Consider the following 20650-nt stretch of genomic DNA (forward strand, 5'->3'; position numbering starts at 1 on the left):
GGAAAGGAAGCCGTGGAAAGGATAAACAACTTCCCTGAATACATTCCCTTTCATTAAAGTGAGAAAACTGCTAAATGGTAGCATTTTAAAAACTTTGATCACATGTGATACTTAATCGTGATCTCAATGAGCTTTTTGCTGTGCTGCAAGTGCTGTCTTGTTACGACAAAGGTGAGCATAAGGTCTCGAATTTATGTCTCGATCTCCCCTGAAATTATATAATTTTGCATTTTTGTGTTTCGTTTTGATTTATTTTTATTAGCCTGCACCGATTATTTATGTCGACTACTACTTATCTAGTATGATGACTACTACTTTATTATGTTTTCATATCATCTCATTTTCTGAACCGCTTTATCCTCATTGGGGTGGCAGGGGATGCTGGAGCCTATCCCAGCTGACTTCGGGCCAGAGGCAGTGGCCAGCCAATCACAGGGCACAAGGAGACGGACAACCATTCACGCTCACACTCACTGAGGGGCAATTTAGAGTGTCCAATCAGCCTACATGCATGTCTTTGGAATGTGGGAGGAAACCGGAGTACCCGGAGAAAACCCACGCAGGCTGAGGGAGAACATGCAAACTCCACACAGGTGGACCAACCTGGATTTGAACCCAGGTCTCCCACTGTGAGGCCAATGCGCTAACCACACAGCCGTTGGGCCGCCCATTTATTATGTTGACTACTTATTTATTGATTACTATTATTATTTATTTTTATTATTATTGTTATTACTATTATTATTATTACTATTATTATTATCATTGTCATTATTATTATCATTATTGGTATTTTTCTTATTATTATTAATATTTGTATTATTATTGCTATTATTATTTATTATTCATCTGTTCATTTGTTTGTTTGTTGTTGTTATTGTGCACTTCGTAGTGAGGCTTTAAATCTCATTATATACTTGTATAATAACAATGAAAGCATTCAATTCAAAACTGCGCAATATAATATTTTAACCACAAGATGTCCCTCCTTGATTATAAATATCCCAACTTTTCCTCACGGCTGCTGCATGAAAAACAAAATACTACGGTGGTGAAAAATATTGTTTGTACTGCGAGATGACGATACGGGGTATTTATCCATTTATATCGACGTTTATTCTTCCAGAGTTGAAAGTGATAAACCAGGGCAAACATGCCAAGCTCACCCGAAGAGAGTGCAGCAGACAGCAATGGTCCAGGTGGGTGAAACGTGAAAACAATTTCAGAAAATGACTGTCATTCAAAGTAAATATATAATATTCTTTAAAAAAAACATATAGGACTACAACTAAGACAAAAAACTGAACTGTATTTTGCTTGTAATATGTGACAGCATTTTAAGCCTCTTATCAGATCTGATTGAACTTTCGTCAAGGTCCCCCTGAGGGCATCATCCCAATGGTCCTGACGTCTGCCACTCAGGAGCACTTTGGTTGCATTGCTGATGAGAATGTCACAGCGGAGAACCCCTACAAGCTGCTGCAAAAAGATGATATCTTAGAGGACATGAAGGCAAAAGCTGCAGTGTCAGATTTCAGCCCTGTGAAGCAGCTTATTCTGGTGAGGTTTACTTTATTGTCCAATGCATCACTTGGACAGTAGCCCGAAGACATTGTCATGATGCACAGATCTGTGCAAACATTTTTATTTCATTTTATTATGCGTGTACACTATACACTATACATAAGAGAGAAATTATTGAGTGAGTGTGTACTGCAAAAGTATTTGAAAGCAGGCAGGCAATTTTTATTTCATTATTTTCTTTATAAATTATTTTAAAAAACTAAGTAATTATCTATTTATAAGTTTCATACTTCTGCCATTGAAATATAATGGTGTTTACTTTCCATTCTCTTTTCAGGATTATCCAGAAAGTGAGCTTTTACTAGTTTTTGATAGAGACTTCACCTACGGCCAGTTGTTTTATCTGGTTGTGTCACCAGAGGCAAAGGAAAGAATCCTCAATGTAAGTAGTTGGCTGGCACCAGCACCCCCCATGACCCTTTTGAGGATAAAATGACTGAATGAAGGAACGATAAAATACAGTACATTTCAACATACCATCACCAAAGATAGGTATCTTTGTTTTTGGCTCTTTTTTTTCTAAATAATAATATATGATTAAATAGTTGTTTCATGACAACAAGAGGCTCAGTTCAATATTATCGAAAGTGTAAAGGTTCTTCTTATATTGATGTCTTGTAAAATTTATTATCACGTGTATAGGTATGCCTAATGGTATAGCAAGCGAAATGTTCTGGCTTGTATTTTTTCTTCTCCAGCCCCCTGTATCTGATCCTAAAGAAGATTTACCAGAAGAAATTAAAACTCCAGAACCAAAAGAATGGGTATCCCTCGGAAGTGAAACAGAAATAGATGAAGAAACTGTGAAAGAGACAAGATCAAAGGTTCTACAATGTTAAAAAAAATCTATATATTTATATGTATGGTTATATATATAGGTTTTTTTTTCCAATGAATTTTGGTCACTTTTTTTCTTCTTTCTCCCTGTTAGCTAAGGTACAAGTTATCCAGAGCTCGGAAAGATTTTGGGAAACTCGTTTCTCTTTCGGATCGCAACGTAATAGATGCAAAAGATGGCATTCTGGAGTGTATGTCCTACCAAGACAGGCGATACAACATCACACTGTTGGAGAGGGATTGCGGTGTGCAGGCTATTCCCCTTCTCCAGAGCAGCAGTGCCCAGACGCAGTGGTATGAATACAGCAAATGCATGCATACTTTTTTTATTTAGTCAAATCCAGTGGTTCTTAGTTGTTCCTTTGTTCCCCAGGAGTCCCACTAAAACCAATCAACATTAAGAACACTAAAATAATTTAAAACAAAAAACAAGTGTTTTATTGTTTACAGTATCACAATAGCCATTTTAAGCCACTGTTAGCTATGGAAAAGAAAAGAAATGAAGTTGTACTAAAATAACAATTTAAATAAAATGTATTGAGCATGTATGTTGAATGCAAATTTTAGCGAAAGAAGGGTTTGTAAAAATATTACGAAATACAAATGCATACAGGTTTTTCCACCGAAATGTTGTGCTGCCATTTTTTTCTATGGCTTTGCAAAGTCCTGTGTTGTCTTTAGCAGCATAAATTTTGAGAATAAATACAAAATTGGGCACTTTCAACCTGCCCCTGAGAAAAACGTGACGTGAAAAGTGGTTGGCTGCAATGAAATGGTAAAACCTTGTGTGTCATCAATTCCAAAAATTGAATGCATGTCCATTATCTAAGTTCTTTTATGGCATGGATTGGTCCACCCACTACACATGGCTGCTACAAAGCAAGCCTCCAGACAACTCGTACACTCAGAAATGTTAAATATTCTTAGGAATCGGACACTCATTGGAGACGCAACAGGCAAATGGAGCTTTTTGTATGTGCTGTCAGAGTGTTTCCAAAACAAACTTGTTCTGGACAGTGTTTAGGTTAATTGAAAATACATTTGATATGCCCTCTTAAGAATAACGTCTGGCGACAGGTCAGCTTTATTTTAGTCCAAGTGTGTAATGCACAAATGTACATGACCAATGCGCTCACTTTACTTTGGATAAACATCACAGTTGTTTCTCACCATCCAAATCTGAATAACAAATCCAGCCTTGAAGTAACCCTGGCCCTGAAGCTTTGATAGGCATTTAAACTTTAGTGCATGTATACACCGCCTGTATTTAAAATATATTTGTTTTCCAGACCAAATATCCACCTCGGTAGCTGACATAATTTCATTAAAAAAATTGTGAGGCAACAAAAATGGATGCGGTGAGCCAATTTGGGGGATCTTCTTGAAGTACTGCACCCAATGAATATCTGTTAATCATTGTAATATATTTTCGGACAACGCGGCCATTTGTATTTCTTTCCGTGTAGATTCACATTTAGTTGAATTATAAAAAAACATGCCGTTACAGATCCAAAATGGCAGGAAGTTTTTGTTGGGCAGGAAACACATCACGAGTCATTGGACGGTGTAAAACCTCTTTAGTAGTAATTGAAAGTTAAATACAACTGAACTGTTCCAGAAAAAAATCAATTTGAATATCTGATTCAGGAATCTAACAAGAGTAAGCCAGCATCCCACAACACATTGTTCACGCTAGTAAATACATATTATGCAGTATTTCATTTTAATTTCATAATTGCTTCAGACAGAATTTAGGTATAAACTACACATTGTATCTGTATGGTCCTTAAATACAGATTAAATTACATTTTTCCATGTACCTTACAGGAAGTTTATGAGAAATAACTGCACACAGTACACGCCAGGAGTATTGAGCAAAAAAGAAGAGACGACTCCTCAGCCTAGCATAAGTGATTTCTGTAATACAGTGACAAACAGGTAATAAAAAGCTACTACTGTTTTGTATTGCTTAAGAAGCAAGTAATAGAATCAGCAAATGTCTTTTCTGAATCATGAGAATGTTATGCAAAGCAGTTTTAGGTGGTATGGCTGGTTTTGTGGTTTCTGTAAAAAAAATTGAGTTGTTGGACGACAATCTACAACTGCTGAAAATATCTCTCTCCTTTTTGTAGGGTACTGCATGCCCTTCAGCAAGAGGAGATTATGAATGTGTTCAAAGATGACTGGATGGTCCTGGGAGCAGAAGCCGATGATTTAGACTGGTCGGGGAAGGTTTCAGACGTTTTGATGCTGAACCAGGCCTTTTCCGATCCAACTTACACTCAGGACATGGAGATCAGATGCATGCACTGGCATCCCACAATCCAGAGTAATTATTAACTCAATTAAGGCAACTGCTTTTCCCCAACAGTTTCAAATATTTGGGAGTAGTAGTTTTCCCAAATATACAGTACTATACTAGACATACACCTTTAACAATGTTTTGTACTGATGCTATAATGTATCGTGACTGGACGTTTCGTCGAAAGACGTTTGGTCCCCGGACGTCTGGTCCCCGGACGTTTGGTCGACCAGATGTTTGGTCGACCGGACGTTTGGTAGAACGGACGTTTGGTAGAACAGACGTTTGGTAGAAAGGACGTTTGGTCGCTGGGTTCGCTCGCTGTCAAATTATGACAGAGAGTGTACTGTTGATATTTTGATATTAGATATTTAGATATTAAACTCACTCTCTCTCTCATGATTATAATTTTGAGAGCTGGTTTCAACAGTAACAACCCGGCGACCAAACGTCCGTTCTACCAAACGTCCGTTCTACCAAACGTCCGGTCGACCAAACGTCTGGGGACCAAACGTCTGGGGACCTAACGTCTTTCGACGAAACGTCTGAGTACCGTAATGTATAAACATGTATAGACTCATGTATAGCCACTTACATATATGTATATATAGACCGTTTTTTCTATGCCTCAGAGTGCAGGAGCAAGGATGCTTTCCTAGGGCTATCCATTATCTGTCCCTTCTAATGGCGAGTCAAGAGTAATAGTGTGTGTGTGAGTGTAGAAGCAGAACAGTGTATGAATTAGTTTTTGATATTTCTTACGACGCAAGCTATTTATACTCACTTTAATGGGAATGTATCGTTGTCTCAGGTTTCTTTCAATCTTCATTCATTTTCTGCACCACGTATCCTCACAAGGGTTGGGGAATCTTTTAATGTGTTCTCATTTAATGTGATAAATTGCTCTTCAAGGTGTGATTGCTGTGGCAATGACAGAAAAGAAGATCAGGTCCACTGGACCGCTCCTGGCTTTTTATGCCTTTTCTGACCCTACTCATGCCAAGGTATGCAAAACAAAGTTAAATGTGTTTACAGTTGATAGTGCTATACTCTTTATATCTGGATGCATATACCAATTGTTCTATAGAAAACATAGTGCTGTCCCCCGTTTGGCATTGCATAGTTCAAATTATACACAGTATTTTAATTAGTCTCACTTGACAATAATTTAATTTGTAGGTAAATTTTGGGGGGCAGAGAAACAGCAATATTAGACTGCAAAGAAGCTGGTTAAGAATGCATGAGGGTTATGTCAAGTAAACGATATTCTTTTCTTGTGCTGAATTTGAGACCGATTATAGACCGAAAACAGACACTTTGATCAATAGGCGGTGGTCTATCAGCGTAATCTAATTCCTTTCGATGACATCTCTGATCCATTTTAGGAATGCGTTTTACATTCTGAATAAAACCATATAGCACAATATTCTCTGAGGAATAAAATCAATAGAAATGAGGATAAGTAAGTCTTAAGAAGGGTTAGAATACCTGATAAATCAGACCAATCTGGTCCTCGAGGGCCGCTGTAGGTGCAGGTTTTTGTTCCAACCGATCCAGCACGGACAGTGTAACTATAATTAGAATTCTGCTGAAATAAGAAGCACCTGACTGCAATCCACGGATTGTACTTCTAAAATACCAGATTGGTGGAAAGGTTTCCTCTTATGCGTTGGAACGAAAACCTGCACCCACTGCGGCCCTTTGTGGAATGAATTTCCCAGGTCTGTAATAAATACTGATAATAATATATTTTTTTTATTGTTGTGGCAGAATGGCGGATTATCCAAGGTATACCGTTGTTGTATTTTATACGCTTGATTTTGTGGATTATTACATTTACTTTTTTCCACAAAGCAAACAAGCATACCTAAATGCATTTTATGTTTTTATTAAGTATGTCTAGTCCAAACGATCATATTTTTGCACTGATGGTGTGCCTATTTTGCAGATACTGTTGGAGTGCCCAGATGAAATTCTTGCATTTGAATTCTGCCCCTCTGATCCAAATATTATTGTTGGAGGCTGCATCAATGGCCAGGTACTTATTTTGACTGTACATTGTGTCTCAGCTGCTTGCCTGCACTGCTGCTTTTGACCTTGTCTTCATCCAATTCTGCTGCTCATTCTTTTTGAATAGACTTGGTGATCACCAAATAATGGGCATGGCATTGTGTATGTGCCCTAGGTCGTATTGTGGGAAATATCTGCTCATGCTGTACATTTACACCCTGTCCAACATGGTCAAAAACCTCAAGAAACTGCAAAACCTGGCATGCCGGTAAAGAACCCCAATTCTGTCTTTCATGAACACCATGTTGGCACAATGACACGTGGATGGTATTTTGCAAGCAATGAGTTATTACATGTTGTTTACATTGCACTGATTGCAATGACTTTTTTGACTTTTTTAGTTGATGACAATGCGACAAATCATTATTCTCAAACAAGCCACAATTTTCCGTCTAGCTGTAGAAATTATTCATCTATTTATTCATTCATTTTCAACACTGCTCATCCCTGTCGGTGTTGCAGGTTGCCAATTCTAAAAGAAAAAAAAACTAGTGGAAAGCAATTTATTTCTTTTTGGCCCTGTGAAAAACAACATAATCTCAAAGAATGACACTGAGATAAAAAAAAGAAAAAATAATGGCATTGCATTTTTTTAATTGATCAGAAAATTAAAGAATAAAACAGTCATATTTGGTGGGCAACAAAAGTTTCAGTCGAAATATAGTTTAGTGCAGTTGTGTCCAGACTACGGTCCGTAGGCCAACAGCTGGCCACGGCCCCACCACTAAATATGGGAATATCATTAATGAAGCCGGTAAAAGATGTTTAAATTCAGCCTACATTCTGTTGAACATATCAGTTTCAACACTAGATGGCGATAGAGCTCATGATTTAAACATTGCCGCTCATTATCTGAGGGCTCAAAACATAACATGTTGAAAACAAAGTAGGAAACTAGAAAATATCAGTTGATGATTGAGTCCAGTAATAAAAAGTAAGCAGTCGTCCTCGAGTCTCATTTTCTTGCGATATACACATTGTAAAGGAAATTATCTTTCAAACTTGATAAAAAGTAGATGAAAGATATATTTACAGTGTAGTTGAATTTACCACAAACACAAATAAAAAAAAACAATTTTCGGAATCCCATGCTTAATATACACAGGTTTGAACAAATAAAGTATAGTTAAGAATCATTTTTAGTATAAAAAAAGCAGCTTTGATGAAAAAGAAAAAAAAATTGTCACTGAGATAGTACAGAGTAACAATGAAAGATTGCAATTTGGTACTGCTGTCTTAAAACACCTTAAATGGTGTTAATGAATGCTTAAGAAAATATCGAATTTGGCTTAATATCACAGCAAATTGGGAGAAAATATCTAATGCATGACTCACTGTTTCTGTGGAGCAAGTTATGACCGAAAAAATAAATACATCACCAAAAGGACAATAAATTGTGACAGTCCATTATCAGCGTATATTCTTCTTCTATATCCTTTATTCTAAACACCAAATAATTTACTACACCAATTTACCCTACACTATAACCTTGGCTGCTATTTAAAGAGACATCTGTCCCCCAAATCTTTTGTTTATTTCTGTTGTCCCTACAGTTGGCCAGCTGCCTCCATTCCTCGCCCTTGGTTTCTGTTTTGTAATTTCCGTATTCCCTCCCTCTGGGTCTTTCTCCATTCTCTTTGCAACTTGCTCTTCATTTCCCAGAGCCGACAGCATGAGCTCTCACCCTCCAGCTGTTACACAAACCTCACCATCCTCATCTATCACCACAGTTTGTCCCTAAATATAATGCACATGCAAATCAGATCAGTGCCCTTGCATTTATTTGTGATGTAAACAAGGCTTTATTTCTGTATTAAGGGGTTCTGAAAGGCACCCGTTGCTTGTTTTTTGACGAAATGAATGAGTGCAATCCCTTTATTTGGAAGTATTTTCAATTCCTGCCACATTGAACGTGACATTTATTGACCAAGAAAAACTCAAGTGTGAAATGTCAATGAAAACATATGACTGATATATGATGGCACTCTTCTTTAGACTAATACTCAATTCTATTCACTCTTACCGCTGACAGGGCATTGAAGACAACAACAGGAAAGCTCCGCTAGTGCGCTACAGTGCAATGTCAGCAGTGGAGTTTAGCCATAAGGCACAAATTACAGATGTCCACTGGCTCCCCCAGACGTTTGAGGTACAGGTCACACTTAAGTTTACATAATGCATCAGCCAGGGCAACCATGTTTCACTGTGTAAAGAACAGAAGAGATGTAGGAAATGCGAGGTTGTGATGGGTAAACTTGAAAGATAATGATAATCATGGTCTAATAGGGCCAGATTTTGGAACTGTTCAAAGTTAATGCATAGAAGTCAAGGATTTGGATAATGGAAAAATCTAGGCTATAGTAAAAGAGCGTCAATACAACTACATCCGATGTGAATATTTTCCAACTTTCCCACTATTTTACTGTTAACCATGTCCTTTTATCATCACGCATACTGGAAAGCACCAGCAAATCCAGAATAAATAATTAAAACCTTGGGCCTGCCTCGGAATCCCGACCTAGATCTCTACAGCTACAACACATTGTAAAAGACAGATGGCAAAAAAAAATGTAAAAGGTGAATCCTGCTCATGAAACACCTGTTTGGAATAATCTACTGGTGAATCAGGCTAACTGGGAAAAATGTGTTAGCAAAGATGGGGTGAGTTTCACCTCTTCGATCAGAAATAAGTATGTGACAACAGAATAATCGAATAGTTTAAGGACCACGTGCCTCAATGTAAAATTGCAGCGATCTGGGATTTCATCGTCTGTGGTCGATAATATGATCAAAAGGTCAGAAAACAGAGAAATCACGGCATGTGAGAGGCTGAAAACCACACCGGATATCTGTGGGTTTCAGGCCCTTTAACAGAACAGAAGTGTAAATTTAGAGGAACTCTATAGAAACCACAGTAGGTGAACACAATCCACTTGGCATTGAAACTACAGTGCGAGGAAAATGAACAGGACCCAGAAGGCCAGGCTTTATCACTGAGTGAATTAAAATAGAATGTGTCATAGTGGACAACTGTTACATGTTCAGACAAATCACAATTTGAAGTTATTTATGGAAAACTGGGGCGCAATCTCATTCAGAATCAGTAGTACACAAACAACTCAATTTGTGAACAGCGCACTGATCAAAGATGTGGACTAGCTTGCCTGTGGTCCAAATTCTGTCTCCCGTTCAAAATGTGTGCCACATTATGGACTGCAAAATATGATATTGAAACATTTTGACATCCTTGCATCCTACCATAATCTGTTTAAAGTATTAAGTTTGATTGATAGTTTTTAAATTTGTAATAACCCTTGACCCTGAATTAGGTAAATGCTCAAGGAGTTCCAGTGGAGAACCAAAGCAATATTTCCATTCAACTAATCACTTGCTCCCCTGACAGGTACGTCATTAAATAATGTTTCAGTGGTTAAGTCATAGCTCTAGCGTCCTGTGTTCAAATCCACGTCGGTGTATACTACTACTAGTTTTTTTTTCATTTTCTGAACCGCTTTAGCTTCATTAGGGTCATGGAGGGGGGGGGGGGGGGGGGGGGTGGTATTCTTGGGCCTATCCCAGCTGACTTTGGGCCAGAGGCAGGGTCCAGCCAATTGCAGAGCACAAGGAGACAAACAACCATTCACGCTCAGACTCATGCCTAGGGGCAATTTAGAGTGTCCAATCAGCCTACCATGCATGTCTTTGGAATGTGGGAGGAAATCGGAGTACCCGGAGAAAACCCACACTGGCCCGGGGAGAACATGCAAACTCCATACAGGTAGACCGACCTGGATTTGAACCCAGCTCCCCCACTGTGAGGCTCACGTGCTAACCACTCATCCGCCGGCCCGCCTCCTACTACCAGTTACTACTTATTAAAAATGATCGCAATGATTTTTTTTAAAGCTCTTTAAAGTTCTGGGATATCAGAGTGCCAAAACAAGTGCGCCAGAGTGCAGCAGAAAAGAAGCAGGACGATTTAACATCTCAGATGGCTAATTACAGTGTTGACAACCCTTTCAAACACTTGGAACGGACATGGAAACCCTTTATCACGGTAATAAATACATTTTTGGTTATTGTTGTTGTTTTTCCCCAATAGCTTTTTTTCCAACTTTTCATATTGGGTCTTGCTGGTAAAAAAGTTGCATCAGAATTTTATTCATTTTCTTCCATACCACTCATCCTCAAAAGGGTTGGGGGAAGGCAGACTACACCCTAGACTGGTCGCCAGTCAGTCGTAGGGCACACAGATATACAAACAACCATCCGCACTCCCAATCATACGGCCTCCAGCGGGAATCGAACCTCTCCACCACGTCGGACATTAGAAAAAAATAGAGGCTCATATCGGCAGTATTCGTGTTGGTCCAAGTTCCTACACAATACACAGTCATGAAACTAAACTGAAGAAGACGAAATTCCCAAAGATGCAGCATCATTTTGACGGCACTCGGCATAGTACTACTGTAGTTTTTTTGAAAGAGGCAAAATGGCAATAAACCTGTTTTTGTGCTTTTTAGCTAATTTTACAAAGAATAGGACTCTGGTTTGTGGCTCTGTGAAGTCCCATCTATAAAGTTCATAAGTACCTTCCCACGAGATATGGGACCAGAAATAAAATTTTGGGTTCTTTATTCTTTAAGGTGATTCTGGTAAAAAAAAACATTTTTGTTCATGTTTTAGGTTCCCTTGGTAAACATGGAGCGGAATGGGGATTATGCCCCGATAAGATTCAGCCTGTACCCCTTTGCTACAATTTCAGGTGAGAATAAGAGTTGTATGCCCTAAATAGCTCATGAGCAAAAGGATGGTGTCACGTCACGCGAGCGTGCAGGTGTGAAAACAGAAGGATCCAAATGCAGGGAAACAGTGACCCAAGGATCATTAATAATTTAATTAAAACTCAGAGGGTTTTTATTAAAGACCAAAGTACCCAAGTAAAACCAAAATGCAAAAAAAATCAGACAAAACAAAAATACAAAACTTAACCACATTTTATTAAAGACCAAAGTAAAAACAAAGTGCAAAAAAATCAGGTAGAACAAAAATACAAAACTGAACCAAAAGCTAGATAATAAAACATACCTTGGATGCACACCTGTAACACTGGTGTGACAGGGATGCAACAAAAAAATGAACAAACAAAAGAGGACATAAATACACAGAAATGGGTTAACAAGACATGGAAAACGGGGGGCAACAACAGGTGGACAATCAGAACAAGTTGCACAGGGAAAAAGTCAAGACAAAATCAAAACCAAACACCAAAAGCACATAAACCTAACGGATGGAAGATAAATAAATACTGTGATGACGAAATGTGCATTAAAGTCAAAACTTGGAGGAACTTGTGAAAAACACCATATGGTGGGAAACGAGTGAAAGGTACAATTTAAAAAAAAGCTCTCGTGGACACGAGAAGGTTGCTGCCTACTGGCACATTCTAAACCAGGGGTGGGCAAACTATTCCCCAAGGGCCACAGTGGGTGCAGGTTTTCATTCCAACCCATTGAGAGGGCACCTTTTCACCAATGTAGGTGTCCTACAAGTGCAGTCAGTGGATGGCAGTCAGGTGCTTCTTGTTTTCTGCAGAAATCTCATTGGGTAAACTGTCTGCGCTATATTGGTTGGAACAAAAACCTGCACCCACAGCGGCCCTCGAGGACCGGTTTGCCCATCCCTGTTCTAAACCCACAAGAGGTTGCCTTCTACTTTCTATCTTAAGGTTGTCAATTTCACAAAAGCCCAAGAACAAGGGATCCAAACCGGTCCTCAAGGCCCTCTGTGGGTCTTAGTCTTTCTTCCAACTGATGCAGCACATAGAATTTAAACAATGCGGTTTCTCATAAAACAAGCAAAACCTGGCTGCAATCATGTGATTACACCAGATTTGTGAAAAGGTGTCATCTTCTTTGCTTGGAATGAAATCCAGGACACTCTTGGCTACTGGGGTCAAACCAATTCAAGGCCAAGTGGGTGCTAGTTTTCTTTCCAACCAAAGCAGGTGTGGGCAAACTATTCCACTATTCCGGTTTCCTCCAACATCCGATTCAGGGTGTCCACCGCCTCTGGCCCGAAGTCAGCTGGGATAGGCTCCAGAACCCCCCGCGACCCTAATGAGGGTAAAGCGGTTCAGAAAATGAGATGAGAACTTTTGGACAGGCATTCAGCCTGTATAATGTATGACTTTTGGGTCAGTATAAAAAAGCCTCCCACAACATGCTGGTAAAAATGTGTCATTCGTTTTTTGTTTGATATTTAAGTATGCAAATTCCTTTGAATCATTTATGAATAAACTTACAATAAATTTGTGATGCTCTAGAAAGTGGTGGTGAAACCTCAGCAGTAAATCCAGACTACAGCCAGGTCCAAATACCCTCCGCCAAAGGACTAGAACCTCTGTCAGACATAAATACCAAGATTTACATTGGAACACAGGTGAATTGTTCTTCAAGCCATATTACTGTATTTTCCAGATTCTAAATCGCACCTGAGTTTAAGTCGAACTAGCCAAAGAACGCACCACGAAAGGAAAAAAAATAAATCGCACAAACCAAAGAATGACAAGAGGGACAAAAAAGTCACAGTAGAGTAAAAGTTGTAATTTTGGGGGGCATTTTTTTAAATTGATCAGAAAGCAAGAACAAATATTATACATTAAAGTAATATTAAAATAGAGAACAACAGACAAAATAAGCACTTGTTATTGTAACATATGAACAGATTCTTGGGGGTATAACATTAGCCTGAAAAACACATCAGCCTAAAAAAAACACGGTACTCGGACGTTTGGTCGCCCGGAAGGTTATTGATAATTACCATTTAAAATTGTTGCTCAAATTCCCTAAATACAAACTGCGAATTATTATTTTGTCATACTTAATGCCCTATTAATTATTAGGCTAAAGAAAAGCTCCAAATTACCCGTACTTTTATGTGACCTATATTGTGTTTTGTTGGAGAACTTGTTAAGACCCTGACTGACGTAGCTTCTTAAAGGGACAACGCATGTACATACACACTTTTATAGACTCACACGTCCGCTCAGTGAAACTGTTCAGGGCCATTGTTGGCTTTGATTGATGCGTAGACCGTGTTGTTTTACCTTGTTTGGTACTCGGACGTTTGGTCGCCGGACGTTTGGGTCCGGGCGACCAAACGTCCGGTCACGAAAAAACACAATAGCTGTTGGAGGTCAAAGTGAAAACAATAAGACATTGTAAGTCGCATGCCCACCCAAACTATGAAAAATAAAGTATGATTTATAGTCCAAAAATATGGTATTCCTCAGCATTTCAAGTGTATATTTCTTTAACAATACTTACTACGTCAAACTGCAATATTATCCTTCCATTTTTATAACAATTCAACATTTTGTACTTATGAATGGGTTTCATGCTACAATGTAAATAATTTAACTAGACATGATAAGTCCTACTGTATGTTTTTTCCAGGATGGAGAGGTAGTTTACACTGAGTGGAAAATGGAGAAAAACGACCTTGATCAACTACTTAGTGAGTTATATTACTGAATACCATCCTAAAACGTTAAATCAAAAATGCCACTGTTTTAGACTTAATCAGCAGTGTAACCGTGTAAAAGTTTCTAAATGTGACTCAGTAAGTGAAATATCCTTTGTATTAATTCAGTCTAACTCCATTTTAGATAATAACCACCAATTCTTCTGTCTGTCCTAAGGTCCAAAGCCTCTTCATTTATTCAGAATCCACCCCTGTTTGGTCAATACAATAGAGCGCTCACCTTTTTTTAAAGACATTGTCTTAACTGGAACTTCACTTTTCGGAACCTCCAATATTGCCATCTGGAAAGAAGGAGTGTTGGTAAAATCCCTTTAATCCTCATTCTACGCCTTTCCAGATTATATTATATTAGATTAGATTAGAACTTTATTTCATCCCATATTTGGGAAATTTCAGACAGACACACAAGACATTGTAGACCTAGGTAAAAAAAATATAGATTGTCCTTCGTCCAAGTTTATAAAACAAACAAACTAAATACAAACTTCAAATTCTTATAAACTTACTTTCAGGACGGCCCCATTTTCCTGTTCCCGAGCTTGGAAGGATTAGCTACTTCGGCATGCTGGTCTTTGACCCGGCCGGGAGTTTTCTTTATTGGTAAAGGGGATGGAAAAATTGAAGTGTGGAACATTCTGGAGAAGTTAGGAGAAGCTGTGCACGTGCAGGAACACATGACTAATGGCAAAATAACCTGCATCAAACCATGGACCGTCACATGTGGGTATTTGTAAAAGATTACGCAAGCTAGATATTTATTAGTATGATTTAATTGCGTTTCACAAGACTGCAATAACAAGATTCCACATGAATGAATATTGTGGCTTGTCCTGTATTGAGTTTTGTTGGAGGATTTCAAAAATATCACAACTATCTCTGGGAATGTATTAACCATTGTTTGTAATATTTTCATTTTCAGAATTTTCTTAAAACCACTCCTTAATTTATGCACTGATTTGACTGTGCAGATGAATTGTGTGAAGAGTTTATGTCTCTTACGATATTTTATTGGCCCACCATTTATTTGCTTTTGTTTATGTCAACTTGTTATTGTTCCAGCAATAAACTGTCCAACGGGATTTCCTATCTCGAATACAGTTAATGAGCATTTATTTTTCTGGCTTTATGTTTCTTCAGCTAAACAGCACTTCCTGGCCGTGGGTGATGATCTTGGAATAGTCCGTATATTTCAAATTCCACCCGTGTTCTACATTGCTTCCAGGAACGAGGTAAAACAGAATAGGGAGTGTGCCTTTTATAAATTATTTTCATCAGAATTTCCAGCTAAATTATTCTCTTTATTTAATCATTTAGTATTCATGTTCAGTCAATGATTTGAAGGGCTAATGCATTTTTAATGGATTTGATGTCATGTGCTTTGTAATTAACAGCTACTATATGACTAAAACCTTTTTTCCTTCCTTCTAAATGTGTGTGTAGAAGGTGAATGTTGGAAAATGCATTGATATACAGATACAGAGGCTAAACGATCTTTTGGCGAGGAAAGAACTCTGGGAAAAGCAGGCACCCACAACAGAGGAGCCAAAGAAACCGGTGAGACGTACTACAAAATTTTCAGGAAGACATTCAGTTATTACTTGGTTAAATTGGTTAATTTATAGGTATAATTTTAAAGTTCAAATTTCCTTTTCATTTCCTAAAAACTGTTATCCAATGCCCCATTCCCGGGACCCTGGTGATTGACTGTTCTTGGCTCTCTAGTCTCTCATTCTTAATACTTGATATTTCTATTGAATGTTTTGACAGTCTGATCTTGAGTTGTCTCTATGCTGTATAGCTCCAATATAGGGAAATATGTTTAAGGTAGACCAGTGCAGACAAGTGTGGTATTGATTCCCGCTCAGTAAAAGTGTAATTATGAGCACGAATGGTGGTCTGTCTCTATTTGTGTTCGACAACTGACTGGCGACTAGTTTAGAGTGTTGTCCAAAGTGTGCTGGGATAGGCTCCAGCACCCCACTACCCTGATAAGGTTAAGCGCCATGGTACATGAATGAATGAATGTTTTTTATTAGGCTGGTTTAGCACATACTGTATAAAATTTAGTTGTCGTCATCTTGAATCAAGATTCCGGCCTTCCTGTGTTGAGTTTATATGTTGGCTTTGTAAACCCTTAATTGTCTGTGGATGTGATTTTTGTATTCTTTTTGGGGGCGGGGTCTAAATGTGTCCCCGAGTCGTCAAGTGAACTGTTCAAACCGTATTCTATCTCTTTCCCAAAGTCATTTTATGTTAAGTCCGGCACACATACGAGCTTTGTGAGAAGGGATGGACATCTGTTTATTGCCATCCCATAGAACTGTACATGAAGACGGCATTGTTCAGGTGTATGTATGGATGCGCATGCATGGGGGTATGCTATTATTATTATCTAAGGTTTTCTCTGTGTAATTTAAGAGAATGCTCGGGTAGAACAGCCTGACAGATTTTAATCAGACTATGTGGAACTTGATTAGGAACAAGTGAAGTGTACAAGGGTGGCGGTATTATGCTGCCAGGGCTTTCAGGGGCTCATACTCAAGAATAGTTTTTGACATCCGAGACTTCCGAAGTCATTTTTGACACCCCTATACAGGACATGGATGTTATTAGGGTATGGAGGACAAACTTAGCTACATTGCAATGATTACATTGTAATCCTTGGCCGTTGGTAAAGTTAGAAAAAGGCTGATTTGAGTATCAATGTGATTCAAAGATTTAGGATTGAATGTTTATTCTTTTTTTTTCTAATTATATTGCAAATATGATTCCTTATTTTTCTCCAAAGGAGAGCGAGAAGCCAGGGACCCCCACAGAGGAACAGGATGAACTGAAGGATTATAAAAATTTTCTGGTGATTGAAGAAAGCATCCTTAAAAGCATGGGACTAACGCCATAATGACACATGCATGGTTTGTTTCACATATGCTTTATTTGACATCATTGGGGTGATCCACAATTATAGAATTGTAGCAGATTCTCAATAGGTTATGTTTATTAAATCTTAAACATAAAAAATGTCTTAAAATATCAAATACTTTTATAAGAAAAAATAGTATACTAAATAAATAGCACATAGGTCTAAAGTAATTTATCCCCCATCCACCTACTGTACGTGAATCTCTTTCTGCGTAATGCTATCCATGAATGATTATTCCTCAGTCCTGAAGGTTGAGTATTTAAAACTGACATGGGTGTCATTTTACGGCTGGTTTGATTTCAAGACATACATAAATTGCTGTTAGCCATCTCAGAACATTGTGTACTTATTTATTATTCATTTCACAGGATATTAAGAAGCACATTTTCCATTAAGCACCGATATTTTGAGGTCTGAATATGTGTTGTTTAATTCAACAATCTCTTGATTCATAAGAGTAGCTTCCTGTAAAGGTAGAGAACGTGTGAAATATTTGTGTCACTTTCCATAAATGATGCTCAATTCTGTTAATTTTTTAAAAAATGGTCAAGTCTACTGATTAACAACACTGAGATAAAAAAAAAAACCTTTGGTTCCCCCTTCTGATTTTAAAAGGATTTAAACAATCCGGAGCAAACTACTGTATTTAAAAAAAATATTTAATATCAAATCATATAAAATAATTATATCAGTTGCACTGTATTGTTATTTGTGCCCTACGACTGACGGGCGACCAGTCTCGGGTGTAGTCTATCTTTTGCTGGGTTAGGCTCCAGCAACCCTTTTGAGGATGGGCGGTATGGAAGATGAATGAATGAATAAATGTATTGTTATTATTCTATATATAGATATATATCTATATATTTAGAAAAAAATGTACATAAGTTGCACTTGAGTATTTGTCACAGGCCCAGCCAAACTATAAAAAGAGTGTGACTAGTTTAAAAAATACGGCATTGTCCTCTTCTATTCATGAGATTAAACATGCACTGTAACTACAATATAGCACTGGACAAAAATATTTTGCCATTCTTAATTGCTGTAATAATAACAAACTATTGAACAACACAATGTCGTGTGAATTTAATAAAATATATCGTATCTTGGCCTATAAGTTTGTATCAAGCATTATTGGTGTATGAAAATTGACATAAGGATGTACAATGCCACAAAAATGCAAACATTCCTGTATGTAATCAAAAAGTGGAATCCCCAAAGTGTGCTTAGTAATACATGCTCACTTGAAAAACTAAAGAACAGTCAATCACAAAAAGACAAAAAGCTTTTTACTTTCCTTGTTAATGTCGCCGAACCCTTTTCTGCCACACTGTCGACAACATTTATGAGAAGGTTTTCCCCTTGAAGTATACTGCCAAGAGCTCTCTGGACTCAATTAGTTTCACTCCTTCAAAGGAGAAAAATGTGGATGCCTCAGAGCGCCAAGTCCACCTCAGGTCAAGAGCGACCTAGCAAGCCTGTACTTACTACTTGACAGCTGCTATCTGGCCACAAAAGAGGCTCTGGTGACAGAGGGAAAGAGAGGGTCGGAATTGAAAAGGAGCTCAGAATTTTAGAGGACTATCCCTACCTTGTGCCATGTTTTCACACTGTGTTTGGAGTGTCAAAACGTAAATCAGGAAGGAGAAACGGGATGAGGTGAAATGTTAAATAAAAAAATAAACAAAGTAAAGTGAATTGGGCTTTTCTTCACCGAGGCCTCGTCTCAGAGGAAAGGAAAGGACAGAGTAGTTAGACAGCAGGACTGTGAAGATTTATGATATGGCTGATTTAAGGAAGCCATCCATAAGGCCCCGAGGCACCAGTTAGGCCTTGGTGACAAAGGGGGCCTTACTATTCACGTGTCCCCTCTCTCAAACTTTCAGGAATGTGTTTTTTCTCCTTGATGGAGCCTCTCACTCTCTCCCTGACCAGCTTAGGAATGTGCCTTCTGCAAATCAATGCTCACACAACAGACACATGCACACGCCAGCATTCCACTATAGTGGTTATTAATAAAGTACTGCAGCGCTTTAAACAGTAGCATGTGCTGTTAAGAAAAAGCGCTTCATTGGGTAAAATAGATTCACAAAATCTCAAAAACCTTCCTTGGCCGTTGAATGTGTCCATCGCCTCTCTGTCTCGATACGGTATTTCTGTAATACAACCATTTTTGGTTGTGTTCACTGAGTATTGCTTCTCTCGGTCGGCAATTTTACTGTGATATGGGTTTCAGTTTCATTCAGAAAATGACTAGATATTCCATTGCATTGAATATTTTGTCTACAGAAGCATAGAAAAAAGGTGGACACTACCGTATAAAAAATTGTGTGTCCTCCCAAAGATATGCATGGTAGGCTGATTGGACACTAAATTGACCATAGGTAAGAGTGTGAGAGTGAATGGTTGTCAATCGCCTGTCGTGCAATCAGCTAGCAACCTAATCAGGGTGTCCCGTGCCTTTGGCCAAAGTCAGCTGGGATAGGCTCCAGCACTCCTTAGTGGCCTATGGCTCCATAGTTCTGGAAACTATGTAAAACAATGAAGCAGGCTGTGACAAATTTTTCACAACATGTCTTCGTCATTTCACATCTTTAGAATAAAGAGGTAAGCAATCGGCTAGCGGGTATTCACAGTGCACTGGCTGAGAATCGGACCCAGGCCTCTCGCATGGGAAGCGAGCATATTACAACTGAACGACCAATGCCTGTCCAACAGTTGCAAGAATTGGTCAAACTTCCTTGAATTTTCAAAGATGACGTTCTTACATCTATATGAAAAATGAAGCAGGCTGTGACAAATTTTTCACAGCGTGATTTCAACATTTCGCATTTGTAGAACAAACAGGTAATCAATCGGCTAATGGGTATAGACAGGGCATTGGCTGGGAATCAGACCAAGGCCTCTCGCAGGGCAAGCAAAAATTATATGACTGAACTACCAATGGCTATCAGACAGTTGAGAGAACTGGTCAAACTTCCTTGAATTTTCAAAGATGACGTTCTTACATCTATATGAAAAATGAAGCAGGCTGTGACAAATTTTTCACAGCGTGATTTCAACATTTCGCATTTGTAGAACAAACAGGTAATCAATCGGCTAATGGGTATAGACAGGGCATTGGCTGGGAATCAGACCAAGGCCTCTCGCAGGGCAAGCAAAAATTATATGACTGAACTACCAATGGCTATCAGACAGTTGAGAGAACTGGTCAAACTTCCTTGAAATTTCAAAGATGACGTTCTTACATCTACAGACGCTCCCCAACTTACGAACGCAATTGGTTCCGAGCGATTGTTCATAAGTTGAATTTGTTTGTAAGTTGATTCAGTGCCATATTTTGTATTATAATTTATGTTTAAGGCCGATATAGGTATATTGAAGGTTTATATAAG

At 38.4% G+C, this 20650-nt stretch overlaps 1 protein-coding gene and 1 long non-coding RNA gene across 5 annotated transcripts; one reads left to right on the forward strand and one right to left on the reverse strand.

The window, feature by feature from the left end:
- Window positions 1–5: 5 nt before the first annotated feature.
- dnai3 (dynein axonemal intermediate chain 3) lies at window positions 6–17808 on the forward strand. Of its 4 annotated transcripts, XM_077606862.1 has the most exons (22): window positions 6–171; window positions 1127–1199; window positions 1376–1560; window positions 1862–1966; window positions 2283–2408; window positions 2516–2715; window positions 4249–4359; window positions 4554–4750; window positions 5636–5727; window positions 6672–6761; window positions 6909–7001; window positions 8826–8942; window positions 10123–10196; window positions 10700–10850; window positions 11480–11558; window positions 13119–13234; window positions 14251–14311; window positions 14496–14638; window positions 14851–15058; window positions 15476–15567; window positions 15779–15892; window positions 17127–17808. In XM_077606862.1, the coding sequence occupies exons 2-22, from the start codon at window positions 1154–1156 to the stop codon at window positions 17235–17237; spliced, it is 2511 nt and encodes an 836-aa protein (XP_077462988.1). In that variant the 5' UTR covers window positions 6–171; window positions 1127–1153; the 3' UTR covers window positions 17238–17808. The 4 variants fall into 4 exon arrangements, 3 of the variants coding, with proteins under 3 accessions (XP_077462988.1, XP_077462987.1, XP_077462990.1); XM_077606861.1 differs by lacking the exon at window positions 6–171 and having other exon boundaries at window positions 945–1199; XR_013301263.1 differs by lacking the exons at window positions 6–171; window positions 14851–15058; window positions 17127–17808 and having other exon boundaries at window positions 945–1199; window positions 15779–15889.
- On the reverse strand, window positions 11838–14922 carry LOC144078624 (uncharacterized). Its single transcript, XR_013301264.1, has 4 exons — window positions 14845–14922; window positions 14559–14619; window positions 13098–13195; window positions 11838–12909 (listed from the first exon to the last, which is right to left on the reverse strand). It is a non-coding gene; the product is annotated as an uncharacterized LOC144078624 (long non-coding RNA).
- Window positions 17809–20650: the final 2842 nt, after the last annotated feature.

This window comes from Stigmatopora argus, chromosome 8 (assembly GCF_051989625.1).
Source record: "Stigmatopora argus isolate UIUO_Sarg chromosome 8, RoL_Sarg_1.0, whole genome shotgun sequence".
NCBI lineage: Eukaryota > Metazoa > Chordata > Actinopteri > Syngnathiformes > Syngnathidae > Stigmatopora > Stigmatopora argus.

Excerpts from the sequence above, each read along its gene's own strand:
- dnai3 (XM_077606862.1), top strand. The coding sequence starts at position 1,154 with ATGCCAAGCTCACCCGAAGAGAGTGCAGCAGACAGCAATGGTCCAG. Across the intron at positions 4,751-5,635 it reads CTGGCATCCCACAATCCAGA|GTGTGATTGCTGTGGCAATG; the intron begins GTAATTATTAAC and ends TTGCTCTTCAAG. Across the intron at positions 13,235-14,250 it reads AGATTTACATTGGAACACAG|GATGGAGAGGTAGTTTACAC; the intron begins GTGAATTGTTCT and ends TGTTTTTTCCAG.